This window comes from Spizellomyces punctatus, assembly GCF_000182565.1.
Source record: "Spizellomyces punctatus DAOM BR117 chromosome Unknown supercont1.6, whole genome shotgun sequence".
In the NCBI taxonomy this organism is placed as follows: Eukaryota; Fungi; Chytridiomycota; class Chytridiomycetes; order Spizellomycetales; family Spizellomycetaceae; genus Spizellomyces; species Spizellomyces punctatus.
The window spans coordinates 1,437,251-1,448,920 of NW_015971542.1; the positions used below are offsets into that span (position 1 = coordinate 1,437,251).

An 11,670-nucleotide genomic window follows, 5' to 3' on the forward strand; every position below is an offset into this window, starting at 1 on the left:
ATTCGGGATTGTCATCACTTTTAGAAATGGTAATATGTATATGCCTGCAATAATGTACAAAGAATTGAAAGAATAAGAATATAATAGCTCCACAATCGACCGCAAGATTTCGTCCAGTTTGCGAGATGTCATTCGAATACCTCCATCTTCACTTCACGTTTAGGGCTTTCGCCCGCAGAGGACCGCTCGTTATTTCGTTTTCTAGAGTCCCAAAACTCCTTTACCTTCAGAGGGGCAGATTCCAGGTTTTCTTCAGGCTCCCATGTATTTTCGCTTTCATCGGGATACCCTTTCCATGCAACTAGATATCGAACTCGCCTGTTCCCCTCTCCTTCTCCACCGTCATAGGTAATTTGCACATCAAGAATACGCTCAACCTCGAAGATGTCGGCATCCTCTTCGGAGCGTTGTTTTTTGCGCTTCTGTTTCGGTGGCTTTTTGGAGGCTCGAGAAAGGGGTGACAGGGATTGTCGGCTACCTATCTTGTGAACTGCAGCTTTGCGCTTCTTGGTCTTTTCAACCAGTAAATTTAAGATCAGAGTATCAAAATGCATCAATGGATATATGTGACCTTAATGCGTTCGTGTAAAGGAATTCCAAAACCATTTGTGGCTGCTGCATCCGTGGCTTTCTCCAAGTTCGGAGCCGAAATGGCTGGGACCTCGGGCTGGTTCGGTATCACATTTGACGAGATTTGGGATTCGCCAACGATTAGGGGTCTTGCCACCTTTTGTGCTTCCTCTACAGGTGAGACTTTGACTGGCAAAGTTGTTCCAGACTGCTCTTCCTGGGGAGAACGAGCTTCCTCGGTTTCAGCAATAGTTGTCTTTGCCTTCATTAGTGCTGCATGACGAAGGGAAGGGTGCTGGATAGTTGTCTTCTCAAAGTCGGCAGCTTCAGAGCCGTCCGTGCGTTCATTATCGCTGAAGCGAGGGAATGAAGTGACATGCGCTAGGAAGTTTACTTCCCCTTTAAGGTTGGACATGGAAACGTCGTACATGTCCAGCTCTTCTTCCGTCGGAACAGTCAAGTCCCAGCCCCATATCTCCGCAAGCATTTCCGTCAAGGTGGGCTCGCCTTTCTGGAGCGGGTCCTTTCTCGTCTCCATTTGTCCAATAATGTATCCATGCACATGGATGGGAAGGCCTGTCAAGACAATACCACCAAGAGCCAGCCATGATTCACACGGGGTGGCACAGTTGTCTGGATTTTGGACAATCGAGAAGGAACTTTGACAGCCGATCTGCGACGCCTAGCGGGCAATCGAACGAGCTTTGTGAGCTAAAGAATACCCCAACATGTCTGGCCGCAAAGGAAAGAAGGTTGCAGGACCTTCTGCGCCTGCCTCACTTACTGCCGAAGAGCAGACACTTCTCGCAACCCTCAGAAGCCATTCTAAGGCAAGGCGTGTAGAATTCTCCGCAATGTCACTTTACTGATCTCTAACAACACATCACCTTCATGTACCTCAACGTATGTTTAGGGAGCAGATATAGATACCCTTAAGAGCGAGCTGGGTGACTGGGATGATAACTCGATCTTAACCTGTATGAACTCATTGAGTCAAAAGGTGAGGACAGTCTGGGTCATTCAAGTGTGGAAGCGGAGATTTGCTCAAACTTGCATACCTATTATACGATAGCAATATGTGGATTTCATATCATTGGGTAAAAGCGGGAAATTGGCCTTTAAAGCGAGATCGGCAGAAGAGGCGACCAAGTAAGTGGTTGCTTGATCGGCGGGGCTCAACTGAGCAATGATTCTGATGTTGCGTTTGTCTTTCAGGACGGGAGGAATGAAAGACGAGGAACGAATAATATATCGCTTGGTAAAGGAAGCCAAGAACAATGGTTTGTTATACCGCTGAGTGCTCTCCACCGTTTGATCGATCTGTACTCGTGGACCAACGATTCTTGCAAATCTACAGGAATATGGCTCAAGCAGCTGAGAGACAGGTCTGGTCTTCACAGCCAGCTTGCCAATACAGTCATCAAGAATTTAGAAAAGAAGAACGTCATCAAATGGGTGAAACCAGTCAAGGTAGGGTATATTTGAACAATCGTTCCATCAAGGTCAAATCCTCACTTCCAACCTTCTCCGGCATCTAGAATCCGTACAAGAAAGTCTATCTCCTTTTTGAGCTAGAGCCTTCCACTGAGCTTACCGGCGGAGCGTGGTATACAGACAACGAGATGGACATGGACTTTATCGAGCAACTCTCCGCACAAGTATATAAATATATTACAATGAAGGTGGGCCTTTGTTTGAGCGGTTATCATCATCTAGCGAGAAGAAAGTAACGAGGCGTTATGCGATCTTGGCAGAGTTTTCCTCCAAAAAATAAAGACGCCATATATTCCGCTTCTTACTCCTCCTATCCAACCGCCAGCGCCATCCACAAATTTATCGGCAAAAGCGGTCTCACAACTGTTCCCCTCAGTCTCGAAGACGTGCAGAGCTTGCTAGACCGGTTATACTATGACGGAAAGGTCACGCGCATAGTGAAATCAGGATACGCCGAGTCGGATTACGATCGAATGGATACTGATGACGAGGATTATCGAGATGGCGATGAGGAAGTCCGCGATTTAGATAGCGATGTGTGGATGTATAAAGCTGTGAGAGGTTGGGCAACGGAGGAACGAAATGGGTGGACCGACATGCCGTGCGGCAGGTGTCCAGTCTTTGAGTTTTGTTCAGAGGGAGGCCCTGTCAACCCCAGCAATTGCAAATATTTCAAGGAATGGCTGCAAGGATGAGAAGACATAAGCATGCGGCCAAGAATACCTGCTCATTGCAACCACTTCAAGTATTATTGTGAACTTTTCCGTATGGCATTGTCCGAATGGGTTGTCCGAATGCAATGATCGCGTAATACAATCCTGATTGGACGATTCATTACCCCTGACGTTCGCTCGCGCGTATAAAGGTCGCTCGATTCTCCCACCCCATCGTCATCTTGGTTTCTTTCACATCTGCCTTCCACTGCATTGTCAGCTCAATATGGATTTCAAGACCGAACCCAAAGGCAAATGCAAGATTGATGACAAGGTGCTCGATATGGACAATGTGCATGAATATTTCAGGAAGTTTGAGGCAAACCGTTGGCATCCGCGCCATTTTATAAACCAAGTCGGCAAAAAGCATCCGCATCCCTATGTGCCGTGGCTCAGTTCGTTGAATTTGCTAAAGGAGGATGCTCTTTTCGGAGAACCTGCCAAGAAACTTTTGTCATTGTATCCGGTATGTACCATCCGTATGTCAGGTTCTGCATGCCAGTTGGTGGGGAACCAGGTGTCCACTATATGATGTCGCACAGGCATGACATACCAGTCCTCCCTCTCGTGGGACGCCTCCGCCCATCGGACATCTACACTTCATACACCTCGTCGGCCGTGCAATGGTATGGGGATGTCATACCCGTGGGGCTCATCGACTTGAGTCATCACTTAGGCCTATGATTCGTCGCTCACCCGCTCAGGTGGTCACCAACTGGCATGCTTTGGCCAGATGTTACTGATTTCTTTACAGTTTGCAGTATTCAACGCGATGTGGAATGAAGGGCATCGAACAAAAGTATTGCATCTAGGCGATCATAATATTGGCATCGGATGTGGCTCGAGCTCCGGACATCGTGTTGTGAGCGAAGTTCCCGTTTTTTAAACACCTACTCGACACAGTACTTTGCTTGATGGGCATCATAGTCTATGTGATGACACTGAGTTTTCTATTAATGATGAGGTGGGTTTGACAGTAGCCATCTTCCTTCAGACAGTTGACTTACAATCACTTACTTGTACCCACACCTGCAAATCTCAAACGAAAGAGGGACACGGCCGTGCTGACAATGTCAAGCAAAAAACGCAAACAGGTTGAAAATCCAACGAAACTTGACGGCGAACCTGCCCAAGCCTACTATATTCGTCTTTTGACTCATCTCTATAATCATGGATTCGTGAACGATGCTCTTTATCGGTTCGGTCTAGTTACAATTGTTCGCAAAGGAGACGCCGCCTATTTTGAATTAGAGAAGTTTCTGCTCGCATATGCTGTCGATGGTCAATCGTTCCCGGTAGTATTTTGGCTTGAGGAGAGGATGCCGAAGGTATTTGTAGGCAATCATCACATTCGTTCAGATTCTCAACCTACTTTCGTTTGTAGAAGGAACATATTGGTCTCGTACTACAGTCTGAGCTGCAAAAGACCGCTCTCAAGGGTGTTTCCCAATATGCTATGAATGCTGCGGTTGCTGCTGGAAGTGGCTTACTTGCTATTATCATGCAACGCTTGGTTCAAAAGTTTTCGTCCTGATTGGTCATATGTTGGTTGTTGATCCTGTTGAGTAGAGGAACTAGTGTTTGTGATCCTTTTTGTGATTACCCTTGTTGTTTGCTGTGATGGAAATATTATTTGCTAGTTCTTCTGGTAGTTCCCTTTTCTGTATATACACGCATAAACTATCCTCAATAATGTGGCAATAATCTACATACATTATTTAATCAGAACGCAGAGTTGTTATTTTCTCTTTATTGCTGCCAAGTGCATGATCCCTTTCGGTATGCGGGGACAGGTTCGGTGAATGGTTGCAGGTGGGGTCGAGGATTTAGTTCCAGCGACATTTGGGTAGTCTGCGATCCATTTCCGTTTACGAACTGCCAGGCCTCTTTCCTCTTTGTTCCCTTCTGCGATCGACGCAGGCAGTTGCCCCAGAGAATGCTTATTCCCTAGTTTCACGAGCCTCATCCCGCATTCCGTGTTCATGGCCTCCTTTTGTTGCATATAACAAGGTGGTAGGCTCCTACCCAAGGGGATGCCCATGACGTAGTGCCACATTTCACTTCTCGCTGCTGCTGCGACAAGTTCTGGCACGATCCATGCACGCATAATGATATCGGGGTTAGCGAGAATATCTGGATCGGCGCCTTCAGCACGCAGCAGAAGTGTCAATTCTTCACGGCTCATCGGAACCTGAAAGTTGAAAATCGGGACTGCCTTGGGAAGACGGATCCAACCATATCGCAAAAACAAAGAAGATAACGAAATATATGACCCGGTTACGTCCAACGCATCCAGGGAAGGAGCTCGCACCAAATATGGAATGCAGACATCGGATAAACCGGTATGTGAAATATTGAGGCATTGCAATGATCTCAGGCAAGGCTCGTCGGTGTGGGCATTGTACATTGTCGGTCTCAACAGAGCCATCAGACCGTTATCTCCCACGGCAGTCTTTGAAATGTCCAGAAAACGCAGGTTTGATAGATGTGCAATATGGCAAGTCATCTCATCGTTGAAAGAAGATCCGCTGAGATTCAGGTGCACAAGATACCGTGAGACGGGGGAATTAGCGTTCGATAGCCGGCAGAGGGAATCCTGCTGGGGGCTGCCTCGTATAAACAGAATAGAGTTTTGTTCTCTGAGATGGGGATATTCTTCTAGAAAGGCAGATAGTAGGTCGCCTGTTGGAACCATGTGCCGTTCGTGTAAGAGCGCCCATATCAGTTTTCCACAAGGGTCCCAGGGAACGCCGGCTAAAGAAACAAATTGATGCTGGTGCCTCACTACTGCAATCTGGAGGAGGGAGCACGTCGCAAAAGAGCAGTTTCAGTCATTGACGCAACGAGTAACATCCTGTGACAAATAGACCTCACCGCCGAGAAGGCCGCCAAAGACGGGACTGTATCCTTGGCGAGGCGTCGTCGGCTAAAGTCCGGGGGCTTTGGAACATAGCGCTTGGCTGGTATACGGTGGTCCTGGAGGCCGTGGCTGGAAGATGAGATGCGTTCTCGGTCGTCAGATCGCGTTCGTGATTGCAACATGGATGTCTACCAGTCCACAGAGTTCACTACGAGATATATTCGACTGAAGTATGCGGCTTGGAAGATGGTTGGATCAGCGGTTTTTCTATGGAATCTGTCGAGGTTTCCGTTTCGTTCCACTATGCGCAGTGTTTCATTGAATCCATGTTCAAAAGATGATGATATTTTGAGGGACGCTATATCGCTTGATGTGAAGCCCTTGCGAAACGCAAGCATTGGCATTACGAGCGCATGGCCCAGACGTTGAGGAAAGCTGGTTCCGCCTTGGAGAAAGACAGTGGCAAAAAACGGCCGCTCCAAACACTTAAAAAAGAGTTTCAATATGTCAAACTTCTGGTGAATCGCTTCTGTTTTACAAATCATCGGAAGGAGTGCAGTAATCTTGCAACCCTTCGATGGCGAGCATATGGGGAGTTACAGCCCGGCGATTTGAGAAGTTTGGCAGCACTTCTGGGGCCACAAGGAAGAACAGCTTTGAGAACAGATTCACAGCGGTGGGCCAAATGCGCGAGGCAACCGGACTGAACAGCAGCCACGCACACTGACGGAGGAGGTTGTAGTTGCCTTCTTGTCAGTCGCATCTTAAAGTACTATTAGGACGTTCTATTACAACTCAGGAGGGATTCTAAAAGACTACATTGCTTTCAACCTACAAATCTGTCAACAATACATATCCGAAGGAGATTTTCAGACCGTTGCGCCAGTGATTGTACTCGCTTGGCCAGCTACAGATGATGATGCAACCATCGTGTCTCCTGCGACCAAACCATGCTTTGCAGAACCAGCCTTGTTACTTGCCGGGGTTTGCGATCGTTTATCGAATCCGTTGATGACGTGCACTAGTGTGTAAAGATACACAAGTCCGAGTGCATAGTATACACGGATAGCATATTGGCCGGCAATCATTGTTTCTTCTATCCGCTTTGCGACGATCGTGATGAGGGAGGCGAGGGCGAGCACAAGTGCGACTGATAGGGCGCCAACGAGAAATCTTCGAGCTTTGATTTGCTCGGGAGTTTGTTCCCTGCGGAGGTCCTTTTGAAGCCTTCGTACGAGTACCAATGTCCCTCCGTAAAGGAGGAAATCTGAGAGGATGATCCACAGAACAAGTATGGAAGACCCGAATCTACGCAAAAGGACAAGTGAGCCAGGTGAGCTTTCATACACAGGCCTAAAGTACCTACATGACGGATGTTCCAAAAGGAAAAACCTTTGATATGGACATATTGTTGTACGTTTCTTCGGGTAGAAGGTCCACCACAATGTTCAATGCCCACGCCCATGCTCCTAGCACGACCGTCAAACCCTGGAGGATTCGACACAATCGCACCGTGTACCATCTAGCAATATGCCGGAACGCTTTGAATCGTTCCAAGGAAAGTAAGGTGTACAGGGCACCAGCAAACATATTGAAACCGAGAGCAATGCCGCCACCGATATCACGTCCGCAACCTTTCGTCTCGCAAACCACATTCAGAATCCAGCTCAGGGTACTCATTGCATCTGATATGCTAAGGGATAGTAAATCAGTTTTTGTACGCACCGCAGCAAGCGGACAAACACTCACCACAACAGTATCCAACAGAGCACGAGGAAAGCATTGAACGTCGTCCTCTTCTTCCACCATCTTTCAAAACATATGTGAGTGATGATATGTCAAGGTTTTCATCGACCGAGGCGTCCTGTCACCCGATGGACCTACTTTGTGGCGGTAAAGACCGTTACCGCGACGGTAAAAACACACAGGCACGCATTCGCAGCAAGTTTCCCTGGATAGGTGCTTCGATCGCTCATTTCATAGTTTTGTAAAGCTTATTGCAAAAAAGAGCGCGAAAGAAGGGGTTTGGGTCGGGTGCATATATATTTATAAGGTTATGTTTGATTTGATCCCTTTGTCTGCTCGGTCAACACATCCCCCCAAATAGAACTAAACAGACGCAGTGCCACGCCGTGTCGAGTAAAGCTTTGACCTTTACCTACGGTTCATTCCTTGTTGCCCAAATTAGCCTTGGAGCCTTTCTGTGCTTCATTTCGCTTTTGAACCACTCGATCGAAGGGTGTGCGATGCACCAACGAACCGCAAGCAACAAAAGCAACTTTATTTCAATGTCGGACAAAAAGCATAATCTGATTTCATAAGCACTGTGACCAAAAATGGAAACAGGGCTTTTCTCGCCGCGGATTTAAAGTTACGGATGTTTACCTTTGAGCTGAGGGTTTTGGTCCCAAAATTAGGCCATAGATTTTGTATTGATGCAAAAGTTATTGTAAATGGATGACACTCTGGAATAAGCAAATATCAGAAACTTTTATCATGCAGTCCCGTAGGTTAACGTAGTGGAGATGTAGTGACAATGGAGTCGAATGTTATATTCCAAAAAGCATGAAGGTGCGACACATTCCTTGAAGATGCGCTATCAACAATGGTTCTTCATATCCGCATCATCCATATCTTAGTGTAGTAGCTTTCCTTATTTTGCCAAGTACGAAACAATGATCCTTGGAGTTGCTTGGGGGATTCCACTAATGGTTCCGTAAGCGATTAGTAAGCCAATCACGTTGTCGCGTTCGACGTGTCGCGATTCCGCGGGCAGGAGGTGTCCGTCTCCTTGAAATGCCCGTATATGCACATAGGAGTTAAGGGGGCCGAATAGTCCAGTTGGTTAAAGCGCAGACGTGCGACTCGACTGACCGGCGTTCGACTCCCCGTGTGTGAATTGGTTGGCTGGGACTGTAGTGTGCGTGGTGCGAGCAGCTACCTCCGTCTTCGGATTGGAGCTCTATGATTGTTCCTAAGGCGGGGGGGAGGGCAGTCATAGGGAGGGCCCCGGCGGGTGAAAGGGGGCTTGCGTTATGTTTTGATATCTTGAAAGTTTTGTAACTATCCATTACGCCTTTGGCCATCTCGTCGAGTGTTGTTGAAAATATCTAATGTCTTTTGGGGCTATGCAGATGTCCTAGGCACACCAGTCTGTTTGATGCACGTAGTGGAGCAGCACTTTTGAATCTAAGATACAATATCTCACTTGGTGTAGTTCCTGATTGGAACTGCCGACTTCTGAACGGTTAAAACTAACCGTGAGTAGCTGCACTCCGCGCTAACAGATCAAACATTATCATCATTAAAGTGAAGGCCAGAGAGCATCCAGGTGACGTTCGCTCATGCTGGAGGGTTGCCGCACCTGGAGTGCATTTGACATGCCAGCGGGACAACCAAATGTGTGCGTGCCTTGTGAAAGTTCAAGAAACAGCCGCGATCTGTGGACGACGGCATCATATATTGGATCTAGTTTGAAGCATATTGACATCCCTTTAATAAATCACCATCGAATAGAATGGTTGGCCAAACTACATTGCATTACCGCAAAGCAATTGAAGCTACTCGAACTCTAGCGGGTTTGGAGTGAAACGAGGTGGTTCTAAACCCACAAAGAGCATTCCATGCTCATCAGTAAGCACATAAGGCTCTGACTGCTGAACGGAATGCTATCACGATGGTCCGTATGCAGGGTTGACAGCTGCACGTGGATCTATCAATTGCACAGCAAATATGTCATCATTATTGTAGAGCGGGACAGAGCGGGAAGAAGTGAATGTATCCGTGGAAATCGGTCGATGTTCACTTGAGACGAACCATCGGTTGATTTATTCGTATCTACTATGTACGACACGTACTAATAGCGGGAACCTGATCGATGGTGCCGGAAATGCAAGTGATTTCGGTTTGAGTGTTGCATGCACATGTTGGGGTCAAGGGATCTTTGTTGAAAGCCTTGGGGTCCCCTGGTTCTTGCTGAGCTAGACGCCGGAACCAATCGTTCCAGAGATATCTTTGTAGATCCCTGCCTGAACTTTGATGCGTTTTGCGTGTAATTACAAGTAGGACACTACCGACCATACAACAACCGATGAGTGTCTCTGATAGGCAGCGTGCGTTATGGGAGAGAGGCCATGCAGGCAAGGGGAAGACGACGACTTTATACATGTACGTATAATTATATAGTGACGCTCTCAAGTCGTCCAAGATCGGAGGGTAGCACTGAGTAGCTGGTAATCCACCATCTGATCTTTTTTTGTCGACCGGAAGTCGTAGAATGGTAGGAGGACGAATCAGGATCCATTATATTGTGTAAGTATGGCTTTCCAGATGGGCTTGACGAAGTACGGATATCGTTCCCTGCTTGTGAGCTGGCGGTTTTCCCTAGCAGGTCCGTATACTCTTAGCATAGCAAATCACCCCTAACCGCCCACGTTGTCGAACGTGGGCTTTTATCCGCTGGCATGTCTTCCCTCACATACCCAACAACCTTTGAGGTTAAAAAGGTGATGAGTATCAGAATGCCCTGTATATAAAAGCGTCCATCATCCCGAAGGCTATTGTGCACGCGACTTTGAAGACAATCAACGCAATGAGATTCTTATCGACCTTGACCGTCTTGGCTCTTGTTGGTCTTGGGTTCACAAACGGTATGGAAATTGACAAACAATGTTGTACCCAGACCTCTCACGTAACCCCACACTAGCCAATGAATATACACGTCTCGATAAGAAGAATGCAGTGCTCCTTGTAGTCGATCATCAAGTTGGACTTTTCCAGCTTGTGAGGGACTACCCGCCGGATCAATTCAAAAACAGCATCCTTGCCCATGCGGCCATTGGAAAAGCTTTTCAGCTGCCGACTATTTTGACGACGAGTGCCGAGCAAGGTGTGGCGCATCTCTGAAATACCTGGAGAGCATCGCAGCTAATATTATCAATCACAGGTCCAAACGGACCCCTGCCGAAGGAGATCATCCAGATGCATCCCAATGCTGCGTACATCAAACGCAACGGCGAAGTCAATGCATGGGACAATGCTGACTTCCGAGCAGCCGTTGAAGCAACGGGAAAAAAGCATGTCATCCTGGCTGGAATTACCACAGACGTACGTGTCGCTGCTTGTTCTTATTTATGCACCCTTTTGATGGCCGCTTCATTGTCAGGTTTGCACCGCCTTTTTGGCCCTTTCCTTAAGGAGCGCTGGTTATGAAGTATGGGCCAATACGGATGCGTCGGGAACATTCGACCAACGCACAGCCGATGATGCAAACGATCGCATGCGTGCTGCGGGTGTAACTACGGCGGGAATGTTCGCCATTGTCATGGATTTGATGCGAGACTGGAGAAACACTCCTGGAGCTGCCGAACTGTTGCCATTTTTTGACCGATACTTGACTGCGTATGGCTATTTAGCCCGTGGTCATGCGGCGGCGGTTACCAATGGAACACTCCAACCGTCGGAGAGTAATTTGCTGTAGTTCAGGGCACCGTGAGGGGATGGCAAGCTCTAGTTCCGTAGCATCCATCTTCACCCATAACATTGGCAGTGTACAATAACAATCCGTTACAGCCCCATTTTTATGATTGTGACAGCTACGAGGCGGCATGTCAATCTGAACTACAGAAAACGGCACTGAAAGGAGCATCCCAGTTTGCCCTCATTGCCGTGATTGCTGCAGCGAATGGAGTCGCGGTCGTAATCATCTAACCTTGCTCGAAAGGCTGGCCAACAGAATTTCCGTGTGTGTGTGTGTGTTTTGTGCGTTCTGTCGTTTATGAGATGAGTCTTTGGGGTTTGTATGCTTGTCATCTGTGAATAGCATAAGCAACCGGAAACCGTTCAAGTTCCATGAGGTCGGCGACTGGTTCCCGTCTTTTGCTCAATAAGCCCAGAATGAGCGACTGCCGCGTTCTCATTACATTGGGACAGGAGTCTTAAAAAAGCCCAAGTCAAAACTGCGAAAAAAAAACGCGCAACTCGAGAGCATTTCACCTCATCCGGGAAAAACAAACGCCATCTTTCAAACAGTTT

General features: G+C 47.5%; 7 protein-coding genes across 7 annotated transcripts; 3 read left to right on the plus strand and 4 right to left on the minus strand.

The window, feature by feature from the left end:
• Positions 1 to 128: 128 nt before the first annotated feature.
• SPPG_04314 (uncharacterized protein) lies at positions 129 to 1,138 on the minus strand (the record flags this gene model as incomplete). The annotated part of the gene is made up of 2 exons (XM_016752556.1): positions 572 to 1,138; positions 129 to 512 (listed from the first exon to the last, which is right to left on the minus strand). Exons 1-2 carry the CDS (start codon positions 1,106 to 1,108, stop codon positions 129 to 131), a joined length of 921 nt encoding a protein of 306 aa, XP_016609262.1. The 5' UTR covers positions 1,109 to 1,138.
• Positions 1,139 to 1,298: 160 nt separating this feature from the next.
• Positions 1,299 to 2,759, plus strand: SPPG_04315 (DNA-directed RNA polymerase III subunit C34; the record flags this gene model as incomplete). The annotated part of the gene is made up of 7 exons (XM_016752557.1): positions 1,299 to 1,400; positions 1,484 to 1,570; positions 1,643 to 1,719; positions 1,786 to 1,850; positions 1,928 to 2,040; positions 2,109 to 2,252; positions 2,325 to 2,759. 7 exons carry the CDS (start codon positions 1,299 to 1,301, stop codon positions 2,757 to 2,759), a joined length of 1,023 nt encoding a protein of 340 aa, XP_016609263.1.
• A 1,088-nt stretch (positions 2,760 to 3,847) lies between these two features.
• SPPG_04316 (uncharacterized protein) lies at positions 3,848 to 4,311 on the plus strand (the record flags this gene model as incomplete). The annotated part of the gene is made up of 2 exons (XM_016752558.1): positions 3,848 to 4,105; positions 4,162 to 4,311. The coding sequence occupies 2 exons, from the start codon at positions 3,848 to 3,850 to the stop codon at positions 4,309 to 4,311; spliced, it is 408 nt and encodes a 135-aa protein (XP_016609264.1).
• A 54-nt stretch (positions 4,312 to 4,365) lies between these two features.
• Positions 4,366 to 6,155, minus strand: SPPG_04317 (uncharacterized protein). Its single transcript, XM_016752559.1, has 2 exons — positions 5,652 to 6,155; positions 4,366 to 5,571 (listed from the first exon to the last, which is right to left on the minus strand). Exons 1-2 carry the CDS (start codon positions 5,817 to 5,819, stop codon positions 4,516 to 4,518), a joined length of 1,224 nt encoding a protein of 407 aa, XP_016609265.1. The 5' UTR covers positions 5,820 to 6,155; the 3' UTR covers positions 4,366 to 4,515.
• A 283-nt stretch (positions 6,156 to 6,438) lies between these two features.
• SPPG_04318 (uncharacterized protein) lies at positions 6,439 to 7,875 on the minus strand. Its single transcript, XM_016752560.1, has 4 exons — positions 7,522 to 7,875; positions 7,387 to 7,446; positions 7,004 to 7,330; positions 6,439 to 6,945 (listed from the first exon to the last, which is right to left on the minus strand). Exons 1-4 carry the CDS (start codon positions 7,611 to 7,613, stop codon positions 6,507 to 6,509), a joined length of 918 nt encoding a protein of 305 aa, XP_016609266.1. The 5' UTR covers positions 7,614 to 7,875; the 3' UTR covers positions 6,439 to 6,506.
• Positions 7,876 to 8,035: 160 nt separating this feature from the next.
• SPPG_09183 (uncharacterized protein) lies at positions 8,036 to 10,179 on the minus strand. Its single transcript, XM_016757340.1, has 2 exons — positions 9,182 to 10,179; positions 8,036 to 9,105 (listed from the first exon to the last, which is right to left on the minus strand). Exon 1 carries the CDS (start codon positions 9,802 to 9,804, stop codon positions 9,478 to 9,480), a length of 327 nt encoding a protein of 108 aa, XP_016609267.1. The 5' UTR covers positions 9,805 to 10,179; the 3' UTR covers positions 8,036 to 9,105; positions 9,182 to 9,477.
• Positions 9,821 to 11,213, plus strand: SPPG_04319 (uncharacterized protein). Its single transcript, XM_016752561.1, has 4 exons — positions 9,821 to 10,286; positions 10,343 to 10,525; positions 10,583 to 10,743; positions 10,802 to 11,213. The coding sequence occupies exons 1-4, from the start codon at positions 10,229 to 10,231 to the stop codon at positions 11,114 to 11,116; spliced, it is 717 nt and encodes a 238-aa protein (XP_016609268.1). The 5' UTR covers positions 9,821 to 10,228; the 3' UTR covers positions 11,117 to 11,213.
• Positions 11,214 to 11,670: the final 457 nt, after the last annotated feature.